Source organism: Salvia splendens, chromosome 20 (assembly GCF_004379255.2).
Source record: "Salvia splendens isolate huo1 chromosome 20, SspV2, whole genome shotgun sequence".
Classification (NCBI taxonomy): Eukaryota; Viridiplantae; Streptophyta; class Magnoliopsida; order Lamiales; family Lamiaceae; genus Salvia; species Salvia splendens.
In genome coordinates this window covers 24,323,301-24,347,647 of record NC_056051.1, presented here as the reverse complement: position 1 = coordinate 24,347,647, position 24,347 = coordinate 24,323,301, and the positions used below count along the sequence as shown (strand labels likewise).

The 24,347-nt window shown below is 39.2% G+C and overlaps 2 protein-coding genes and 1 pseudogene across 2 annotated transcripts; 2 read left to right on the top strand and 1 right to left on the bottom strand.

The window, feature by feature from the left end:
- The first annotated feature begins 169 nt into the window (after positions 1–169).
- Positions 170–5,143, top strand: LOC121781716 (annotated as a pseudogene).
- Positions 5,144–12,729: 7,586 nt separating this feature from the next.
- Positions 12,730–16,670, top strand: LOC121782967 (probable pectinesterase/pectinesterase inhibitor 34). The gene is made up of 4 exons (XM_042180981.1): positions 12,730–13,195; positions 13,304–13,819; positions 14,086–14,222; positions 15,852–16,670. Exons 1-4 carry the CDS (start codon positions 12,768–12,770, stop codon positions 16,547–16,549), a joined length of 1,779 nt encoding a protein of 592 aa, XP_042036915.1. The 5' UTR covers positions 12,730–12,767; the 3' UTR covers positions 16,550–16,670.
- Positions 16,671–19,206: 2,536 nt separating this feature from the next.
- On the bottom strand, positions 19,207–22,411 carry LOC121782855 (phosphatidylinositol 4-kinase gamma 4-like). Its single transcript, XM_042180833.1, has 3 exons — positions 22,225–22,411; positions 20,363–21,763; positions 19,207–19,887 (listed from the first exon to the last, which is right to left on the bottom strand). Exons 2-3 carry the CDS (start codon positions 21,731–21,733, stop codon positions 19,477–19,479), a joined length of 1,782 nt encoding a protein of 593 aa, XP_042036767.1. The 5' UTR covers positions 21,734–21,763; positions 22,225–22,411; the 3' UTR covers positions 19,207–19,476.
- Between the last annotated feature and the right edge of the window lie 1,936 nt (positions 22,412–24,347).

Here is a 24,347-nt window from a genome sequence, read left to right as displayed (position 1 = left end):
TACATAGGAAAACACAATTGATAAATATTAAGGTCACAGTCAATAGACGATACTTGAATATTGATACTCTTTTTATAATCAATAGAAACCATAATTCATCAAATAGAAACCATACTTGAATAGACCATTGGTGCTCAGCCACCGCGAGGCGGCGCTGCAGGCGGTGAACATGGTGTTCGAGTGGGGCGCGGCGCGGCGCGGGGCGGTGCACCTGTGGACGCTGCCGATGTTCCACTGCAACTGGTGGAACATGGCGAGGGGGATGGCAGCGGTGGGCGGCGCCAACGTGTGCCTCTGCCGCGTGGAGGCGGAGGCCGTGTACGGGGCGCTGGAGGAGCACGGGGTGACGCACATGTGCGGGGCGCCCGTGGTGCTCAACATGTTGAGCAACTACACGGGGAGGAAGGCGCTGAGGGCTCCGGTCCACGTCATGACGGCGGTGGCGCCGCCTCCTGCGGCGGTGCTTGCGCGGGCTGAGTCGTTGGGGTTTGTTGTGAGCCATGGGTACGGGCTGACGGAGACGGGAGGGCCGGCTGTGATGTGCGTGTGGAAGCAAGAATGGGACGCTTTACCAGGTATAAATATGCAATCAAAAATACAAATTTTGGTTAAATTGCCTAATAAGTTTAAAATATACACACTCCATCAACAAGCATAACTTTCCTATCTACACTTAGTTGACATCATCACCTTTTTATTAATTGTGATAATGAACTCTATATTCCACTAATTAATATCATTTATATTTTACTAGTAGTATAAAGCAAATGTATAAAGTATCATTTTAGGTCCATAAACTTTAAAAATATCATTTGAAGTCCGTCAACTATGAGTTAATATAAATTGAAATACTATTTCTAAGTTTTTCTGGACAAAAATACCCTCAATACCTTGAAAGGTACGTATTTTTAATTAACTTATCATATACTCATATTTTTTTATATAAATATTTTTACTATATATTTTTTTACGAATTTTCTAAATATAATTTAGCCTTCAATATTATCACTTAACTTTGTGACATGCAAGAAAAAATGAATCTTCAACTTTTTGTAATTAAAGAATTTAAAAATATTTTTGAGGTATGGATACTCATAAATATTAAGGTCACAGTCAATAGACGATACTTGAATATTGATATATTGTTTAAAAATTAAATAATTATCAATATATCAATATTCAAATATTGTCTATTGATTGTGACATTAATTTTTACGAGTATCTATATCTTTAAAATATTTTAAAATTCTTTAACTATAAAAAGTTGAAGAATGAACTTTTCTTGCATGTCACAAAATTAAGTAATACTAAGATTGAAGGTCAAATTTTATTTAGAAAATTCATAAAAAATATATAGTAAAGATATTTATAAAAAAATATGAGTATGTGATAAGAGGGTCCTCTTCTAATGCTTATAACACCATAATCCAAAAATAAGACTAAATCTACACCTTCGATTTTGAAATGAGTGAATGAGATTAAAACTCACAAATTTCAATAAACAGTAGACAAAATATCAACAAAGGGTAATATCGTCATTATGTTATCATATGATAATTTTCGTTGGTGTTTTTTTATATCAACATAGTGTATTACAAATATCAACAATATGACATGAAAATATCAACACAAGTACAAGAAAATATCAACACAGTTTTATTGATATTTTACCTACACTAAATTGAGATTTTGCATACACTATATTGAGATTTTTTTGCATATGTTATCGATTTAAATTATTTTTTATCAACAAATACAATTAAGATAAATTATATTTATCAAATTTCAACACCCGAACATCGTCGGAACATATGCAATTGAGATCTCGTTGGAATTCTTATAAAATTATCTTTAATTTGATATATTTTTTGCGAAAAAATAATTTAAATCGAGAAAGTTATGTAAATTTAAAGTTTTAAGATGATTTTGATGATAGAGAATTGACATTAATACCCTTTAAGTTTATTTAATAATTATTTTAATTTAAAATATAATCCATGTGACCCACTAGATGTCATAATCTAATGGCTAAGATTTGGTCTTAATTTATGATTGCTAAAATTTGCAATTGATCACTCCCTTGTGATAAGATTATTAAAAATATATACCCTTCAAGGTATCGAGGGTATTTTCGCCTAAAAAACTTGGAAATATTTAAAAATTACTTCGATTGATATTAGCTCATAGTTGACAGACCTCAAATAATATTTTCAAAATTCACGGACCTAAAATGATATTTTGATAAAATTCGTGGACCAAAAAGATGTTCGATCTTTTCTTAAAAGTTGAGTTAAGTCAATTCAAACCAATTAAACATAAACAGGGGGAGTACTTAGACTACTGTATTAAATTAAATTATAAAGTTTTATTACTTTTCGCAATTGTCTCATTGAGTACAAAGCGATATCATTTAGGGATACTCAAAATAACATGGTTTCACTAAAATAAGTAATCCTATATGTTTTCATTTCTTTTCTTATAACCAAAAATACAAAAATGTAAAGTCTTGTTTATATATTAATTCGGTTTGACTGTGAATACTTTTCTCATTTCTTTTTTACTACTCCCTTCGTCCCGCTTTAGCAGCCCGATTGAGTCGGATACATATTTTAAAAAATTGTTTGAGTGTGTAATAAATAAATGTTGTAGTGGATGTTGGGACCCACTTTTAATTGAATGTGTAATAAATAAATATTGTAGTGGATGGTGGGACCCACTTTTAACACTTTTTTACTTACTTTGTAGGCATTTTTTATTAGTTTATCCCAACCGGGCCTCCTAAAGCGGGACACCCGAAATTGATCAACCGGGACTCCTAAAGCAGGACGAATGAAAAACTATATTATTTTTAGTAACGAGTCTCAAATTCTATTAATTAATTTATTCATTAACATTTTATTATTAAACTAATATATAGGTAAGATTTACTAGTTTATTTCATTTTTTTATATATTTTCAAAATTCAAACGGAGTCAAACTAAGAGAAGTATTAACGGATAGAGAAAGTGGTATCCTTTGATCTGATGATCTCTCTTATATCTACTTGAAGGGCCGGAGAGAGCTCGGCTGAAGGCAAGACAACGAGTCGGATCCATCTTCACCCCCGAAGTCGACGTCGTGGACCCATACTCCGGCCAGAGGGTGCCCCACGACGCCTCAACCACCGGGGAGATCGTGCTAAGAGGCGCCATTCTTATGTCGGGATACCTCAACGATCCAGATTCAATATCGGCGTGATGCACGAGGACGGCTACTTGGAGGTGAAGGACAGGTCGAAGGACGTCATCATCTGCGGCGGCGAGAACATCAGCCGCGTGGAGGTGGAGGTCGTGCTGTACGCTCACCCGGCCGTGCGCGAGGCCGCGGTGGTGGCCCGGCCGGATAAGTGTTGGGGGGAGACGCCGTGCGCGTTTGTGAGCTTGAAGGAGGAGGCGGAGAGGACGTCGGAGAAGGAGATTAGGGAGTTCTGCAAGGAGAGGTTGCCGCTGTTTATGGTGCCGAGGATGGTGGTGTTTGAGGCGGAGCTGCCAAAGACGGCCACCGAGGTGGTGTTCCGACTTATAACCGAAGAACAGGTGTGTCATCTAATTTTAATTCAAAATATTACTTGAATAAAAATTTATATAATTTTATAAATAAATTTTTAATAATCCAACATCTAAAAATATAAAAAATCATGAACTTAATATCTAAAAGTACAAATAAACATAAGCCAAATAATAAAAACTAACAAAGCAACAATATTCATCATCCAATTACTAAAAATTTAAACAATTAAATACCTAAATAAGTCCAACACCTAAAAATATTCGATAAGTCAATACCTAAATTATAAAATAGGATTAAAAAACTTGAATAATAGTAATAATATATTAAGTTATATTAATATGAAATTATAAAATATAAATTAAAATTAAAATTTAATCCGGTTACAGGTTAGGAACCGGTTAGAACCGGAACCTGTTATATCAAAAAATTAGTAAGATTTTATGACCTGAAATAAGCATCGAACGAATTCTATTTTTATTTTGAATATAATTTTAGGATTTTTTATATTCTATATAATATTTGGTCGAACTTTTTGTGTTTACCAAAGCTCCAAAAAACACTGTAGACATCAAAACGGTATTTCAATTTTCATAAGAATAGTCTGTTGACTAATGTCGTTTTCGAGCTGGAAATGTCAGTTTATCCAAACCCACACGAAAGTTGATCAAATAATAAATTCCAATAATTTTACACCAAAAACAATAATAGTTGTACTAATTATAACCATAATAATAATAATTGTAATAGTATGGCCCTTAAATGTGGCCATTAAATGTGGCCCAGCCTGTTCCATCAGTAACCAGCCCAAGATGCAACTTGGGCTTGAGCCCAACTCCTTGAAATCCTTGATACGTGGCAGCATCTTGTCGGGTGTTGAGACTGAGTCATTTAAATACTCTCAACTCTCTTTTCCCTTCCTCACTTTCGATTCTGTCTCTCTCTCTTCTCTCTGACCTTGAGTGATGATATTAGGGTTTCGATGCATCCTCCTCTTCTGAGATCTCTCTGTGCTGGGAGCTTGAGAGTGTTGATCTCTTCTTCCTCTGTTCTGCGTGTGTTTATACACTGAGTCAGTGAGTGAGTGGAGTGTTTGGAAACCCCTGGTTTCTGGTTTGGTGCAATAGGCCAAGTGTGGTGGTTTCTTGGAAGTACGGTGTTTGGCCGTGGCTTTGATCCTAGGTTGATTCTGCAGCGGAGCAGTTGTTGGATCTAGGGTTATAGTGGATACGGTGGAGCAGATCTGTCAACTGCTATAGTTTTCTCCCTGAGTGGCAAATCAACCGGTGAACAAGGGATTGGAGGGTCGGATAAATAGGCCTGTGCAGTTGTACCTAGTGTAACTTGAGCCTATTTGATTTCTTCGATAGATTTCCTTGTGTCCGTTTTAGTTCTATTTCCTGTTATAGTATTATTGTATCCAAACACTTTTGATATGTGTGCTAAGTGTTTTCAGGGAATGAATCTCCAAGATTTGAAGCTGGTTGATGATTGAGTAGTTAGATCTGTTGTTATCTTGTATTACTTTGTAATTTTTTAGGCTGTCACCTTTCAATAATAACTTTCAATAACAATAATAATGAATATTCAGGCTCCATTATAGCGTATTTATTTCATTATTTCCAACTTTCGGCCACACAGTAATATGATCACAAACAACCTTGCTCATACGTCTTATATTTTTTTTATTTCCTAGTTCAATGGTTAAGCTATAAAATAATTTTAGAATGAAGATGGATTTTTCTCAATAGACTATAAATTTGTATCTTGATTGTTTGTTCTATCTGGTATGATATCACATGTAATATGAGTCAACCGCTGTGTCACCACATTTACGCGCCATGTCCCATATCCATATGACCAACTACTTGAAACTATAAATGGAGTGAACCATCGAGAACAACGAAACACAACATGGTCTGAAACTTTAACCTCATCATTTTTCCAACCGACTATATATATGCACGTGTGAAGTGAACCCCGTCCAATAGTGAATAGGTTTACCAGCTAGCTCACAATTTCTAGTACATGACATGGCTCGTATCTCAACCGCCGACACCCTACCTATGTGCCATGTGTGTGGCCAACTGTCATGCCACGTCAACTGCTATGTATGAGCTACAAAATTGAGTCCGCCGTTGCTTTATCGACGAAGTACCACATGTATATGCCTGTGCGTGTCGACTGCTGTGCATTAGTAGTCTACATATCCCGCTAAGAGCATCCACAATGGGGCGTCCGATGGCACGCCCGATGGCTACATTGTGGGTGCCCGTCCGATGGCACGCCCGATGGCTACATTGTGGGTGCCCGCCCGATGGCACGCCCTACGCCCACGCCCTAAGCTTCAGGAGCGGAAGAAGCGCGGACGATGGCCTATCGTCCGCGTCATCGGGCACCATTGTGGGCTCCGTGGACGATGTCACGCGTTTTTTTTTATTTTTTTTTAAATGCTAAATTCAAAAAATTTGTATAAATACTCCCTACCCCGGCTTCATTTGTAACATTTCATTTCACGATTCCACTCTCGAAACTCACATTTACTACGAAATGGATTCAGGTCCCAATAGTCCGATGTTTAGTGGTGATGCGCATTGGCCGGGTACAGAACCCGACGAATATCGGCCGTTCGACGCCAACACACAGTACGATCCCGAATTCAGTACGGATGGCGTGGACGTTGTTGCAGACGCACAAGGCCCTCGAGAAGTGTACGGACCCCGCCAAAGCCGAATACCTCCAGGGGTTGATCGATGAGCTGCGCCGGGAGTTGGGAATTGCGTAGATTAGCCAACTTGTTGATCAATGCAGTCTTCGCCGGTTTTTAGCTACTCGTGTTTTAAATTAGTTTGCATTGTATATTTGAAAACATTTAAATTAATTAACTAAATAATAGTAGAACATATAGGGTGTGTCTTAGGGCGTCCCACTGCAGATGGAAGGATAGGAGGATAAAAATGATGACGTGGCGGTGCATAGGGCGCGCCTTAGGGCGCCCCATTGCTAAGGCCATCCGCAATGGGCGGACGATGGCACGCCCGATGGCGCGCATCGTCCGCGCCATCGATCGTCCGCGCCCATTGCGGATACGGACGATAGGTCGCGGACGATCGTCGCGGCCGATACTAAGGGCGCGGAGGATGGCGCGCCCGATGCCTATCGTCCGCGCCATCGTCCGCCCCATTGTGGCGTACACGGACGATGGCTGCGGACGATAGGCATCGGGCGCGCCATCGTCCTCCCCATTGTGGCGTACACGGACGATAGGTCGCGGACGATGGCACGCGGTTTGGTTGTTTTATAAATAGAGTTCATTCGTTTTACATTTCATTTCACAATTTCACTTTCGAAACTTACATTTACATAATTACTACGAAATGGCTTCAAGTCCAAATAGTCCTATGTTTAGTGGAGATGCGCGTTGGCCGGGTACAGAACCCGGCCAATATCGTTCGTTCGACACCAACGCCCAATACGATCCCGATTTCAGTACGGACTCGTATGGGTTGTCGGACATGGAGCCGTCTCCAACCCGACCAGTCGCCCCCTCCCGACGTGACGCCGCAGCGGCCGATCCCGACCCCGCCGCGACCGCTTCCGCCCCAGCCAAAAAGAAGCGGATATATCGGAAGATCCGATATTCGCGAACAACCAGAGGCAGTTCGCGTACTGGGAGCGCATCGCCGACCTCTACAATGCGGCCAAGCCGCCGAACGCGTACAAGCGCAAGCGTGAGCAACTCCGCAAGCACTGGGATCAAGTGAAGAAGCAAGTGAACTTGTACGCGGCGGAGTTCGAGAAGTGCGCGCGGGCACAGGGGAGCGGCGAGAGCTGGGAAGACGTGCGTGCTAAAGCGATATTGTCGTACCGGTCGATGTTCGGCGAGTTCAAGCACGAGGCCATCTGGACGCTTTTGAGGGACAAGCAGAAATTCCAAGGTGGAATTCTGCACACTAGTGCGCCAAAGAGGATGAAGACCACCGAAGTTGGTGGTTACACGAGCAGCGGCAGCGGCAATCAACCGGTTGACCTCAACCGGTTGTACGTGGACGACAGCGGTTCCGGCACACCGATGTCCTCCCGACGTCCTCCCGGCGTCAAGGCTGCGAAGGCCAAAGGGAAGGCGGCCGCGACCTCATCCTCGACCGCTGCAACCCCACCTCCGCTCCCGGAAATGCTCCCGCCCCAGGCAGCCGAAGTGTATTCGTCGTTGGCGACAGCGTCGATGGCGAGGACGTTGTTGGAGACGCACAAGGCCCTCAAGAAGTGTACCGACCCCGACGAAGCCGAATACCTCCGGGCATTGATAGATGAACTGCGTCGGAAGTTGGGAATTGCACCGACTTAGTTTTTTTTTTGTAAGTTGAACGGTGTAACTTCTTTTTTTATTAATGTGTCCCCGTTTGTTATTTCGACCTTTTTATTTACTCGTTATTAATTGTTAGTTGAAAACATTTAAATCAATTAAACAAATAAATAAAATGATGATGTGGCGCGCCTTAGGGCGCGCCTTAGGGCGCCCCACTGCAGGTGGGGAGGTAGGAGGATAAAACTGCTGACGTGGCGCGCCATAGGGCGCGCCTTAGGGCGCGCCTTAGGGCGCCCCATTGCTAATGCCCTAATGCTCTAATTGCATTACATTATTTTTATACGAATAGCTCTACATATAGCAACAATTTTTGTTGTTTTCTAACGTTCCCTGTTTCCAAGCAGTCCATATTAGAGTTGAATTTTTTGGGTAATTCTTTTAGTATTCACCTCTCCACGGAATGCACAAATAAATATTTGTCAACATGTCCAACACTATGAAAAATGCTTCCTTGAACAGTAACGTTGGTTGAATTAAAAAAAATAAAGTAAAATAGGTTTACAAACAAGAACATTCGGCGAAGTAAATGAATAGTAGGTACAAAAATTGAAGAGACCCTACCAAATAGTAACTATAAATCAACCGACACCAAATAATTCACAAAAAATCATTCAAGTGTCGGACCCATTTGTGAAAAAAGTGATACAACTATTTTGTGTTAAATTGTTGAGTCCCCAACTCTCCATATAAATATTAATATTTTATTTTATACTATTAAAAGTAATAAATTTCTAAAATTTATGTATAAATATCTAGCATACTTTTGGAATATTTGTTTACAACGATTATTTTGATTTATTGTTTGAAGATTAAGGTATATAATTTGTTAAAATGTTAATCGTAATATATTATAGAATTGTAATTTTTTTAATAAATATTAGTAAAGTAATCAAAATTAGTGGGACTGTGACAAATTTATTAACAAAACAAAATTATTAGTCGGTTAATAGTGTACTATCTTGTTTAAGGGGTCGATAGTGTACTAATCTTGATGAATGGTTAACAACCTTAATTACGGATATTTAGTATTTAATGTTTTGAAATTTAATTGAGTCCTCTGTTTTATCTTTCCTATTCTTTTTGAGGAACGGAAACAATAAAATTTGATTCCTAAGCCTCTATATTTAGGAGAAGGTCATTGTTTGGATATATAACTTCATTTAATTAATACACATGAAATGTATCCCCTTTTAATGACATTTAATTATTTTTTTCGTTTTGGCTAGGGTGGGGTTCAATTTAATAACATTTGTTGGGTTCTCATGTAAGTATGTAACCAACATTAATGAAATTAGAAAGCAATTAATTAAGACTGTAAGCATGCATCACAATCATTGTAGCATATAATAGTCCATATTGTTAAGAGTTAAAGATTATACTTAACATCACTCCGTAGTAAAAATCCCACAATATGCATAATATATGAGGGATTTGGGTTGTGATTAAGTTTTATTTTACTATAAAAACTCTTATTTAGGGACTAAACAAGGACATTTGACCATTTCACATCGTTTAGTTTTGTTCTAAAGGATTTGTTTTGATAGGATTGCGTTGCTGTTTTTCTTCTCATATTATCTCAATCAGAATCCAACGGTTGGTCTTGGTCATCTTGTAATACTCATTAAAAAAATAAGAGTATTTTAAAAAGGAAATTGATAAATGAGTATAAATTATAAGTATGTACGTAAGAGGATATTTTCCTCTACGTAATTAGATCTTTTTCTCTACGAGTTTATTTATGTAGTTATATGTACGTATAAAAACTGATGCATAGATATTGATTAATTTGCTGAATTTAATTATGCAATAATTTAGGACAATGGTAACTTTTCAAATTTAATATCTAGAAATTTATATAATTATCTTTGAATAAACTCGTTGCACCATATATATCCCTACGGTACGGCTCACTACAATATTCTATATGGAAATTCTAAATATTAAGTATGAAATATTGAATTTTTTGCTAAAATTAAAGTTAGTAGTACTTAAATATGCTTTGTATTTATCTTTACGAGAATCCACAACTTTATGCAGACCAAACAAATTAACTTTTTCTCCAATAACTACGAGCTATACACAAGCCAAAAGATTAATCGTCTCTTTTTTCCATAAAGAAAATCCAGCAACATTTCTTCTGAAAAGTACTTAAAAAATGCTGCATGTGATAAAGAAGTAAAATATGAATTGGCTTCTTAGTTCTTTATCTTCTTACAAACTCGAAAGTAAAAACAAACACTAATTAGTAATTGCATATATATTTGTAAACTTTTAACATTAATTAGCGTATTAACATTTAACAATGCTTTAATCTGCACGTTTTGCCAGTTTTGCTGATCAGAAACCAGAATAACGCAACATTTTGAAATCTAATTCTCTGCATGTGCTCTAGATTAATTACTTGCTTTTCTAATAATTATATTTCAAATAAGAAAATAATAAACATAATTAGGTAGAATTTAGAACTCTTATGTACTAGTATTTAATTCTCATATTCCAATAAAAGTCTATTTTGTCAATTTTGACAAGTACGTCATTATAAGTCTCATTTCATTTTTACGATAAATGATAAATAGACTTCAAATCCAATTAACTTATTTCATTTCAATTTTATTAAAAAAATAATATATAATTATATGACTTATATTCGACTAACTTTTTTAAAACTTATATTCTTCAGATTTTTAAAATTGGGGAAAAAGGTCATTTTTCAACTTATATTTCTAATAGTCATTTTTAAAAAGAATTAACAATGGTTCCACCTTTACTTAATTAGTGATATTTCTAAATCTAACCTATTAGAAAGAGAAGAAATAATTACTACCACTACTACTAAATGAACTATGTTTTCATCATTAACCAATTTTCGGGTTGAATCGTTCATAAAATTAGTCGCCTTCTATTCTCGACAAGTTTATCTTTGAACTGCTACTCTTCTTTATAGGATTTCCTATATCTTTATCAATTTTATGTTAAAACTCGTGTGATGAACTATAAAGCGCGCGCACTAGCCCAAGAGTCTACTAATAGTAAACACCAAACTCTATTACCCCCAATCACTAGCTAAGTCGAATCCAGCTAATTTCCTTTGATAGTTGTATTTCATCCACAATCTCTCTCCACTCTATTTACTCACAAGCAATTCTAAGACCATTAGCAGTGGGGCGCCCTAAGGCGCCACGTCATCAATTTTATCCTTCTATCCTCCACATGCAGTGGGGCGCCCTAAGGCGCCACGTCATCAATTTTATCCTTCTATCCTCCACATGCAGTGGGGCGCCCTATGGCATGCCACGTCATCAGTTGTACTATTGTTTTGTTTAATTAATTTAAATGTTTTCAAATATAGTATGCAAACGAAAATTAACAAAAAAAGAACGAGTAATTAAAAACCGGCGAATATTGATTACAGAAAAAGTTACACGATTCAAGTTACACTAAAAACCGGCTAATCTACGCAATTCCTAACTTCCGGGGTAGCTCATCGATCAACGCCTGGAGATATTCGGCTTCGTCGGGGTCCGTACACTTCTTGAGGGCCTTGTGCGTCTGCAACAACGTCCTCGCCATCGAGGTTGTTGCCAACGACTCAAAGGCGGCGGCCTTCGGGGTCAGGGCCGGCGATGGGGTTGCGGCGGTCGAGGTTGATGTCGTCGTAGCCTTCCCCTTGGCCTTCGCAGCCTTGGCGCCTATGGGACGCAGGGAGGACATCGGTGTGCCGGTACTATCGTCCTCCATGTACGTCCGGTTGAGGTCTACCAGACGATTCCCGCAGTCGCTGCTCGTGCCACCACCAGCTTCGGTGGTCTTCGACCTCTTTCCCCCCCGGTGTGCACAATCCCGCCTTGGAACTTCTGCTTGTCCCTCAAGAGCGCCCAGATGGCCTCGTGCTTGAACTCGCCGTACAGGGACTGGTACGACAACAGCGCTTTGGAGCGCACGGCGCTCAAGCTCTCGCCGCTCCCCTGCCCCCGCGCGCACTTCTCTTACTCCGACGAGAACAGGTTGATTTGCTTCTTCACCTGGTCCCAGTGCTTGCGGAGCTGCTCCTGTTGGCGCTTGTACGCTCTCGGCTGCTTCGCCTCATTGTAGCGCTCGGCGATGCGCTCCTCGCCAATATGAGGGTTTCATCCGGCTGATAGTTTGTACGGCCGGGTGCGTACTCTTCACATACTTCCGGAGGTGGGAACTTGTACGCGCGATGCCGGGTCCGCTTCTTTTTGGCGGGTGCGGCGGATGGGGTGGCGTCGGCGGCGGCGCGGCGGGAGGGGGCGACGGGTCGGTTTGGTAACGGCTCCATGTCAGACAAATCGTACGATTCCGTGCTGAATTCAGGATCGTACTGCGTGTTGGCGGCGATTGATCGATATTCGCCGGGTTCTGTACCTGGCCAACGCGCCTCACCACTGAACATCGGACTGTTGGGACTTGATGAATCCAATTCGTAGTAATAAAAAATGTGAGTTTCGAGAGTGGAATCACGAAATGAAATGTTAAAAATGAAGGGTATTTATAAAAAAAATGAAATCGCGTATCATCGTCCGCGACTATCGTCCGCGGAGCCCACAATGTCCGCCACTCCCACAATGGCGCGGACGATAGGCTATCATCCGCGCTATGCGCCGCGGACGATGTATCAGCCGTGAGCATCGGTCGCGCCCGATGCCAGGCACCCACAATGGTGCCATCGTCCGCGCCCGAGGACGATGGACGCCATCGGGCGCCCCATTGTGGGTGCTCTAATATATGCATGTAGGGTCCATATATATATACACATATATATATATATACCTCAATCTTCAACCACCAACTCCTTCTCTCCTCTCTAACTCACTCACATTCTTCTCTCCAAATGGAATACGGCAGGCTCGGAGCACCCGAGCCTACCAGCGCCGGCTCCTTATCCCGCAGCCTAACTCCCGACCCCACCCGCGCCCCTAAAAAATCCAGCCTCAACCTCCTCCTCGCCCTCGCCCTCGCCGCCGCGCTCATAGCCGCTTCCGCCGTCTCCGCCGCCCTCGTCATCGACGTCGTTTGCAGCAGAGCCGACGATTCCGGCGCCGCCTCCCCGCGCCGCCCCTCCAAGGCCGTCTCCCAAGCCTGCGGCAGCACTCTCTACCCGAATCTCTGCGTCCACTCGCTCCTTGACTTCCCCGGCGCCGCCGCCGCCTCCGGCAAGGACCTCGTCCACATATCCGTCAACATGACGCTCCGAAAATTCGGCCGCGCGCTCTACTCCGCCGCCGAGATCAGCAACCTCAAAATGGATCCCCGCGTCAGGTATACTCTCCATCCAATGTGTTTCAATTTGGTACTAAAATTGATTAACCTAATTTCACCTCCGATTTTCGCGCCAATTTTTCGATTGATTGAATATCTTTCAAACAGATCAGCATACGACGACTGCCTCGAGCTTCTCGACGATTCCGTGAACCTCCTCTCGCGATCGCTCACCACCGTCGCCCCCGGCGGCGGAGGATCGACGCAGGACGTGCTGACGTGGCTCAGCGCGTCGCTGACGAACCAGGACACCTGCGCCGACGGATTCTCCGAGCTGAGCGGCTACGTGAAAAATCAAATGACGGATCGCCTGAAGGATCTGTCGGAGCTCGTCAGCAATTGCCTCGCGATATACTCCGCCGCCGCCGGCGACGAGGATTTCTCCGGCATTCCGATTCAGAACAGGCGGCGGCGGTTACTCGTCAGCGAGAAGGCGCACAGGCATTTCCCGGTGTGGCTGTCGCGGCGGGACAGGAAGCTGCTTGACCTTCCGGCGGAGGCGATCAACGCCGACGTAGTCGTTTCGCACGACGGCAACGGCACGTGCAAGACGATCGCGGAGGCGATCAAAAAGGCGCCGGAGCACAGTAACCGGCGATTTATTATCTACGTGAGGGCAGGAAAGTAAGTTCACGTGCCGCTCGAGATAGTAATTTAATTTCCTTTAACGTATCTACACTTGAAATGACGCTTATATCCCTGGTTGTTTTTGTTCCTTGATTTCTAGTAATTAAGGATGTCGGATTAAGTTGACAATGGGAAAGAATAAATTTATTTAACGATTTTGGTAGTTATTTCTCACGTGACACCTGAAATTACAAGTGGTCGATTATTTTATTTCGCTAATATAGTTTTACCTAATCAATTTATACCATTCATTGTGTTTTTAGGTACGAGGAGCCTATATTAAAGGTGGGGAGGAAAAAGACGAACTTAATGTTCATCGGCGACGGTAAGGGCAAGACGGTCATTTCTGGTGGGAAGAGCATCCAAGATAACATGACGACATTTCACACCGCGACATTTGGTGAATTTCTTTTGCTCTATCTTTTTTCCCTTTTTAACTCTTTTTTGTCACTAAATTACCTTTTCACTTTCTGTTTTTCTGTTTACCTTTTAAATCTTCAATTTTAGTAGTGGTTATTATTACTTCAAAATGCACGTGGCTATGATGCCTAGCTTTTTAATTTTAGATTCTTGTCCAAACCTCGTCAAACAAGTTAAATCTCAATTGACTAATCTGCCCTTGAAGTTTTCATAGATTATTTTCCAACTTAGTTCTGTATTCTGTTCTAAGATAGCGTTTTTATAAGGTAACAAGGTGATACATAATTAAGAGTGGGATGCATAATTGAGAAGCAAGGTGATGCATAAAAATTAGCCATGCTGAGAGTAGGATGAATAATTGTGACGCACTATAATCTTGTCATTGTAGAAATGAGCCAAGAGATAAAAATAACTTGGTCTCTAGAGTAAATTAGGGATAAAATTATTAGAATTATCCAATTTTTTGATATACAAATATTTATTGGTTGGGGACACTTATTTGGGATGAATAGAGTATAAAACTAGTTCTAGATTAGTCTTATAAGCAATTCAACTCCTCTATCGATAATATTGAAAGAAGAAAATATATGCCTACATGGCTACATTACTTGAATTTGGTGAATGGCCATATTCTTGGACTTGCATAATGTGCATAAAATGGACTGTCTGCTTAGAGTTGCTGTTTTGTTAGGACAATTCATCAGCTTGCTCTTCTTCCAACATAGGATACTGACAAAAAAAATTTGGTCCTAGAATTCTAATGAATGTATTAATTTATTGAATCTTAGCTAGGATTTTTTTTGGACTTTCATGTACAACTATGTCTTTGTGTATGTCCCTTTCAATTGGAGCTTTCATGGCTGTACAACAATAATTGCTTTCTTGATGGAGGTTGGAGATGGTGATAGGCTTCTTTTTATAATTTCTTGGAATGATAGTGTGCAAATTGGTAATCCAATGTTATGTACGTATAAATGTTAATAGTAATAAATAATAGAGAATTTAAAGAAATTAATTATATTTGAGTTTGACAACTATCCTTCAATTGTTATATGGAGTACCTATTTCTTCTTTTAAGTATTAAGTGGAGCTGTGGGGAGAGCTTGATCATCTTATAAATAGCTAAGTTTTCAAGAATATTTCATTTATTTAACTAATCAAGTGATTATATAGTGCCCAATGATTTACTTTAGTTAGGTATCAAATGAACTAGTCATAATGCTTTGATTATGGTTACATAAGTGAGAGAAAGAGAGATTCATTTGTGATTCATCAAAAGAAAAAAATATACAGGTGGGGTTGGGAATGGTCAATACATTTCGTAGTACATAAATATAAAGTAAGTAATAAATTGTTATAAGCCTTTTAGTGGCGCTTGAGTAAAGGTCCTCACAATATTTGTGGGTCATGGGTATGTCCTTGTTTAAAGCTTTTCACATGCAAACTATAAATGGATATTGGTGGCCAAAAAAGCATTTCAAAGTTGAAATGGAAATTTTATCCACAATTACTATAGTTAACAAAATAAACAAGATATTAGATAATAGTCTCTACTGTATAATGTCCTTCTTATCCACAATTTCAAAGTGGTTATATGTTTTTGATGTAGCTGCAACGGGTGCCGGTTTCATTGCAAGAGACATAACATTTGAGAACTGGGCCGGGCCAAGCAAGCACCAGGCCGTGGCCCTCCGGGTCGGGGCGGACCACGCCGTGATCTACCGGTGCAACGTGATTGGGTACCAAGACACACTCTACGCCCACTCGCAGCGCCAATTCTACCGAGAGTGCGACATCTACGGCACGGTGGACTTCATCTTCGGCAACGCGGCCGTGGTGTTCCAGAACTGCAGCATCCACGCGCGGAAGCCGATACCCTTCCAAAAAAACACCATCACGGCCCAAAACCGCAAGGACCCTAACCAAAACACGGGCATCTCGATCCACGCATGCCGGATCGTGGCCGAGCCCGACCTGGCCGCGGCGAAGGGCGCCTACCCGACGTACCTAGGGCGGCCGTGGAAGCTGTACTCGCGGACGGTGTTCTTGCAGTCGTACTTGGGGGACCACATCCACCCGAGAGGGTGGTTGGAGTGGAATGCCACGTTTGCACTGGACACGTTGTACTATGGGGAGTACATGAGCTACGGCCCCGGTGGCGCCATTGGTCAGCGCGTGACGTGGCCGGGGTATCGTGTGATCACGGCCGTGGAGGAGGCGAACAAGTTCACGGTGGCGCAGTTCATTTACGGGTCTTCGTGGCTGCCCTCCACCGGTGTGGCGTTCTCGGCCGGCCTATCAACTTGAATGATATTAATAATAATGATGAAAATAATATTTTATAGAGTGTATAAGGAAAATACTTGCCTTTACATTAGGGTTCAATTTATTTATATGGTATATATAATATAATCCCCTTTTTTAAAAAGGTTTTCTCGATTTTTTATTTGGAGTAAATAAAGTGTGACTAATGAAATTACGAAAAAATAGATGAACTGTATCTCTTATTTTTAGGGGGGATTGGCACTATCTATATATGTATTGCTCTTTTTGATTAGGACTTTTACTCAGGTCGGTGGGTGGAAGGATGTATTATTCTCTTCGATGCATGCACCTTTCATAGTAATTTTTTTTATTAGAGACTAATATAGAACAATATTTATTTATAATCATACAAGCACATAAATTTATCTAATCACGTGCAAGCATTAAATAAATCAACTGATATTATTATAAATCATAAATTAATGTATGTCCAGAGTAGAGAAACAATGAATAGGAATTCTTGTATGTCGGTGGGGTTGCAAATATTTATGAGTTAGACCAACTAATTATGTGATCCACAAGAATTGTGCAAATACAAATGGGGCCATGTGAAAGACTAGACACAGGTGCAGCTAATTATGTAACATGCATTTCTTTGATAGTATCGTGAAAAATTACGCATATATATGTAAAATTTCATTTATATCATAAAAATTAATTAAGAACACAATTAAAACAATGCATTAGATATATATAAAGTTATTCGATTCACAATTAAATTATTTATTCCCGAAAAAACAAAATGAAAATTTAGCTCCTTATAAAATTATATTTATGTCCAAAAATATAAAATATAATTGCACTCATTTTATGAAACAAAATTGTTGTATATGTGTATTTTGAATTTTGATGACTGTCAATCTATATGCAATAAAACATGAGATTATTGGCACCTCAATGAGTATCTAAAATATTAAATGTTGCACGAATCATCATTTCAAAATAAAATACATTAAATCAATGCTCAAGAGGTGCTTGTAGGCAAACGTTATCCAATAAAAGTTCTTCAAATTATCACAAAAATTCCAGGGATAAAATCAATAATTGTCATCTACTATAAGATATGAATATTATATTCTGTATACTAAATGCTTCTTGTTAGGACAGATATGATTTTTATTCACATAACATAAATATATAGAGAATCATGCCATCTTGTCAGAACAATAAAATTTAGACACATTCATGGCTCTCATTCTTATTAATTTCTTCCAACGAAGGTAGTTGAAAATTTCAACTACGACAGTTAATGAGTCTTCAACATAAATATTTCTCATTCAACCTTATTAGACCAATAAAATTGATTTTCAACCAAGAGATGATTACGAAAACACACATAAATATTTCTGCAGAATAATTGGTGCAAAATAATACGAAGAGCAAGAAAAACAAGTCAAATTGTCATTGAAGATGCCAGCTACCAAGATATACATATATGGAATTCAAAATTGGATTGTTGTGCCTCAAATATTCTTAGCCAATGGATTTCTCAAGTTTCAAATTTTGTTCACATTCCATGTCTATGTTTAATGATTTATGTTTCTGCATTATTGTATAGCATTTAGAGTAACTTGTGACAACTGTTAATGATTTATTATTATACATTATTACTAGAATATAGCCTTTGGACTTAATTGTGGGAACTGTTAATGATTAATTAAGAATCTACTTATATCAGTTCGATAAAATTGTGAGAAAAAAATAAAAAATGGTTAGATGCCCTCAAGGATTAGTTTTATATATATATATATATATATGTATATAAAATCGATAATGGTTAGATGATTCGACCTCGACATATTAGTTGGAATGAAATCATATTTACCAACTAATTGTGTTACTTAATCGTATTAGAAGTAGTCGAGTGGTCATGTGTGAGCACAAATGACAAAATTCACGTAAGACTCGTTTGTTGTAATGTGATTACCGAAAAATATAACACTCCATGATAGATTATTTATCGTGTATTCATAAATATCAAAGAAAATTGTTAGAATTTGAATTGAATATTTAAATTCAATTAATTAATATCATAATAATTAAAAGTAGTTTTTTCCTAATTTAGTTCTTAACTAAAAATAAAAATAACAATAATATTGAGAGCATCATAATAATAGTACTAATAAATACTAATAATTATAATTATAGTGATTATTACTACTATAATTAAATATGATTTATAAAAAAACTCCATTAATATTTCCTCAATAAGTTATATTGATAATATAATAAATAACAACAATAATATTAAAATTTAAATAAGTATATATGTACCAATTATCTCAAAATCATATCCTTAATTTACCATTATTAACTTTAAATTGATTCGGTATTATGTAATCCAAGAGATGGTTTAACTTTCAACTACAGTTTTTAAATTAGTGGACAGTAATGTTAATATACATTGTTATTATGTTATAGAAATATCTCAAAGCATTTTCCAAATGTATACTAAGTTAAAAAAAAGAGTGTAACAGAAAAATAAAAACATTATTTGCAAGGAAAATTGGACAAATTGTACATTTGGGTTCACAAACCAACTTGATTTTCAACTTTATCCCCAAAAATTACCATTGAAAAACATTCCATTGTCACATGTTTAAATGCCAAAACAACAAAGAAGTCAAACACTTTGCACAAGTAAAAAAAGTGATTTATTTCATTAGAGAAGAAGTGGAAATACAAAGCAGAGTAGCAACCTTATAAGCTGCAAGTTCAAATACATACCCGAAGTAGGATAGGATCATATACACCAGACAGAAGCAGGTCATTAGTAGATATGTTATGACACACATACACACACATTCACACACATTCACACACACTGTTATTCCTTTCCACTGGGTGGACTGACGACGACTTGTGTTGTAACGATAAAAGGCGATGACAACACTACACTCGTATTCATATCAGTAGTTTCTATGTACCTTTGTGTTGGAGTTAGGGGGGGACAGACCGTCAAGGTAACGGTTCATGATGACTGAGACAGACTCGAGGAATGCTGATTCGCTTGTGCCAGGTAGCACGGATTCTTCAGTTTCCTCCACTATCTTCTCGATAACAGACTCTTTCTTGACTGTCTCCCTGCACATGATGCTTCCGATGGCAAATGGAGTCAGCCCTCTCTCTGTGCCTTTTTTCAGAAGCATGGTGGAGATGCAGAAGACGCGTGCACAGTTGTCTGGTACGTTCCATCCATTGAATTTCAGAATCTCGATGTCTTTTGCAGCATCTAAGGAGTTTATGTATGCAATCTCCTTAGGAGAGAAAGGCTCCCGAGCTTGAGGCCAGTAGAGCCACTCAAATGTGCAATCTTCGAACTGCAATGCAGAATAGTCGTAAATGGAATGTGAAAAGGTAATTGTGAACATGAAATCTCAGGGACTGCACAAGTTCACAATTAATGAGGTGCACGAATAACAGGCACGAGCAAGTCAAAACTTCTGATGATGGAGGTATATATATGGTTCAGCTTTCTACCCCCTTAGCAAGTTATGCACGAATCCATATTATGGATTTTATGGTAGGAACGCAACAAGCTGTATTCATAAAGATAATTAGACCAGATGTTCGATGGATATACAGAAAATTCTTCCCACGAATATCTAACAGGCATGATGAATATAGCTGAATGACAATACACATTAATAATCAAATTTGGGGCCTAGAAATTAATAACTATGCCAAGATTATGTATCAAAAAAGATGCATGTATTGAACATCAGAACATGTTCTGAAATAATATGCATAATTCAACATTATTGAACAAAAAATGGAGGACAGAAATATACTTACATTCTCAGGCATGCAGTAACCATGATCAATCGGGATAAGAACAATTTGACCCTCACCATCTTTTTGGATCAGAATGTTGCCAGCATGTCTGTCTGCATTTGCCAACCTGATATCAAGTACACATATCTTGTGAACTTCCTCCACAGGGAAAGCACGAGGGCCCATGTCCTCACAGCTACCACAGTTCTTCATGAACATCTGAAGCGACCCGAACTTACTCGATCCACAATTAAAACCTTCTGAGTAGTGGAATCCACCATGCTGACACTTCGCCATGACTGTAGGTGGGACGCTTGCAAAGCCATTCTCATCACTACAAATCGAGCGTGGACCTCCATGTGGATGATCCAAAATATAAGCTGCAACTTCCCTGAATGCCCCTTCCCCTACTCGTGTACCTTTCTTCAAGCCTTCACCATTAGGGGACAAGGGTAAGCCTTGAGGATTATTTACAGCCATGGGCTCCTCATCAACTGGCTTAAAGACAGAAACATATTTCTGACCAGCTGAATCTTGCATGAAATAAGCACCTCCTGATCCCTCCGAAGACCTAATTGGCTGATTACCCTTTTCTAGCCCATTACAAGTCTCATGAATTAGTTGTTTAATCACAGGGGACAAGACAATCTTAGGGTTAACAATCAGTGGTTCTATTGGAACCTCACGTGGAGGGTGACTGGCAGCAACAATCGGAAGCTTCTCATTCTGACTTCTCCTTCTCCGCCTATTCGCTTTATCACCTACCTTCTCTTCTACATCTGACGCAACTATCGACACCTCAAAATCTTTTTGAACAGGTACAACCCTGAGCTTTGCTGACTTACAAACCAGGAAATGAATTACAGCATCATTGCTCCTACATAAATCATCGATGATCCTCTGATCTTCAAGCACCTCACCATCACAGAACAATTCTTGATCCTTGAGATTAAAAACACCACCCCCCCTCTCAGCAATCTTCTGTTTCACATACCCCACATTCCGCTTTCTTTGAACATGGAACTCGAATTCCTTGCCACAAACTGTCCTAACTGTGATGGCCTGGAGATCACAGGGGCGGACAACCAAATGTAACACATTCCCATCAGACACACCATAGTCCCGCACCTGAGAATTGTTCCTTGCCAGTTCTTTCCCATCGAAAACAAGCTTCTGCTGCTTTGCAGAGAACCCTTTAGAAACTTGAATTCTGAGTTTGACAGAAGCAATTGAATCCGATTCAAGAACCCTCATAGGAATCACAGAACCACCAACAGTCAGGTAGATCAAGATCGAGTTACTAGACCACGGGCCATACTGCCCCGAGACACGGCCTGGGAAGTTCCAGTAGTCTTCATAAACAGGACAGAGAGCTACGCTGGCAATCGACATTGCAGCCCAAGAAGATCACAATCTTTCTCCCTAGACACCAAAAAATCCAAGCTTTCACTACTAATTATCCATTAAAATATCAAGAACAAACACGTCCCTGAACCGATCCGTGCAAAATTTTAAATTCCACAAAAGTGGCAAAATAAACCTAACTAATTTCCAATGCTTTAAAGAACCTAATGCAAGATTCCTAATTACTAGCAAATGATCAATAAAAATTAAAAGACATGTCAAAGTTAATGTAGAGTATCACCACTATCAGGCTATCAGCTAAAAACATTTCAACTCAATCACATAAATAAACCTAAAAAAAAATTAAACTAAAAAGAAAATGAGAAAATGCGATCAGACTTATTCTCAGCAATTGAACATCAGAAAATCAGAGCATTGCACAAGAATCATCAAACAGCTCAAAATACAAAATGAATGCACAATTAAATTTAAAGAAAAAAAAAACATAAAACACAAAATAAAATAATAGAATCTCTAACCTGAGTGAAGAAAAAGGTGAAAGACCGAGGCAAAACTGAAAGAATCAACCGATCGACTGGAACAGAAATGCAGAAACAATGGTAGCCAATGTCCACTTCTCTAGCTTCATCACTGACGATCAGCTCAAATATGTGTAAATCTCCAGAAATTCTTGAAAATAAGTAAAATTTCCAGAGAATTTTTTAAAGGTTGATTGAGCTGAGAGAAAGTGAGGGAATACGTTGGGCTCTATATAAAGGGCTCTGGTAGTGGAGCCCATGAATGTTTATTTTTGTTTTTAATTTTTGAACGTATTTCCGCCGTTAGCAGTTCTATAAGAAATGTGAATAGAAAATTCTATATTCTTTTTAATTTATTTATTTATAATAAAATTTGAATACAGTAAATTATTAAATTTTGGTATTTGTAGAAAATGTATAATCTGGGTTCATATGATCCAAAAGAAAGGAAGATCAATCTCATTGATTGAAAATTCAAGTGATACAAATGAGGAAACTACTCTATTTATACAAGAGTTCGAGCTAAGATTTGAGCTAAAATACCAAACAAAATATCTTCTAACTAACTCTATAACAAACTTATTCCCTAACTAACTCCTCCAAAATATCTACGCTGACATGGCAAACAAAGCACGCGTGAGAAGAGAGTTATGAAGCTTCATGCTGTCGACTGTAACCTTGTGTGCATGATGGAATTTCCACGTTGATTTCTGCTTGATCAAGTCATCACGCTTGATCAAGTCATCGGCTTGGTTGATCAAGCCAATCTTAGCTTGATCATTTCTGCAGCCATTTCTAATAGTATTCACTTATTAAAAATAAAAAAAATATGCTAAACTTTTAATTGGGGATACACTGAAATGGTAAACTATGTGGATGATTAAGAGATAAAACTAGAGAATAAAATTAATTTTGAAAATTTAGTAAAACTTTTTTGAGAAATATATGCAGGGTAATGATTCTGCAATGTTTCTAATATACTTTTTTACTATGTAAGTTTATATAACGTACAAATTCAATATATATTATAACGGAATAACGAGCAATAAATGTTAATGGCTTATGAACATGATTAATGTTTAAATTTTGAAAACATGAAATATTTTTATAATTTCTAGTAATAAAAGAAAAAAGTAAGTTTTGATTTTTATTTAGTTTTTAAAATCAATAACAATTTTTTATGTATTTAATTCAAAGTGTAATTTTGTGCATGCGATATTTTGTGTACTTAACTGACCGTGTAAACGGACGCAATAATGACGTGTTCAGCCAATGGAATTCCTTCCTTAATGAGCTTAGTCCAAGAGCATCCACTATAGGGGTGGCGCACCGGCCACCCCGGAACCGCTACCGCCGCGGCTAACTATAGCGGGAGAAGCGTCCGCCCCAGTGCAGACGCTTTTTTTGGGGCGGAAGGGTGATCGGCAACTAGGCGCCGCGGACGCGCCGGGCGCGGCGCGCCGACCTATAGCGCGGCGGTGAGCGGCGCGCCGATAGGGGCAGATAATTTTTTTTTTCGTTTTTTTAAAAATGTATTTAATTAACCTATAAATACATCTCATTTCCCTCATTATTTTCACACCATTCCAACTCTTTATTCATACTTTCTCTCAGTAAAATTTGTGGATTCCGTTGGTATTAAAAATGGACGATTTGTGGAATGACGCGTGGAATTCTCTGATTCATGAGGTGCAGAGGGAAGCCGACGAGGAGGATGAGGCGGGGGCGGCGGAATTGGCGGAGGCCGCGCTCCCTCGTGCGATTACTCACCGTCGGACCATCCAACGAGACCATAGAGGAGCGCACCAGCGGCTAATGGCAGACTACTTTGTGGATAACCCCCGTTACCCACCCGAGATTTTCCGTCAGTGTTTCAGAATGTCGCAACAGCTCTTCACCCATATAGCGACGAATTTGGTGGAGCGGTACAGGTGCTTCACCCTCCGGAGTGATTGCACTGGCCGGATCGGGCTGTCTACTTTTCAGAAATGCACTGCTGCAATTAGGCAACTTGCCTATGCCGGACCGTCTGATATGTTCGACGAATACCTACAGATGGGTGAGACGACTAGCCTAATGGTGCTCAGGCAGTTTTGTAAGGGGATCCGGGAAATCTTTGGTCC

Excerpts from the sequence above, each read along its gene's own strand:
- LOC121782855 (XM_042180833.1), bottom strand. The coding sequence starts at position 21,733 with ATGTCGATTGCCAGCGTAGCTCTCTGTCCTGTTTATGAAGACTACTGG. Across the intron at positions 19,888-20,362 it reads GTTACTGCATGCCTGAGAAT|TTCGAAGATTGCACATTTGA; the intron begins GTAAGTATATTT and ends TCTGCATTGCAG.
- LOC121782967 (XM_042180981.1), top strand. The coding sequence starts at position 12,768 with ATGGAATACGGCAGGCTCGGAGCACCCGAGCCTACCAGCGCCGGCTCC. Across the intron at positions 13,196-13,303 it reads AAAATGGATCCCCGCGTCAG|ATCAGCATACGACGACTGCC; the intron begins GTATACTCTCCA and ends TCTTTCAAACAG. Across the intron at positions 13,820-14,085 it reads ATCTACGTGAGGGCAGGAAA|GTACGAGGAGCCTATATTAA; the intron begins GTAAGTTCACGT and ends TTGTGTTTTTAG.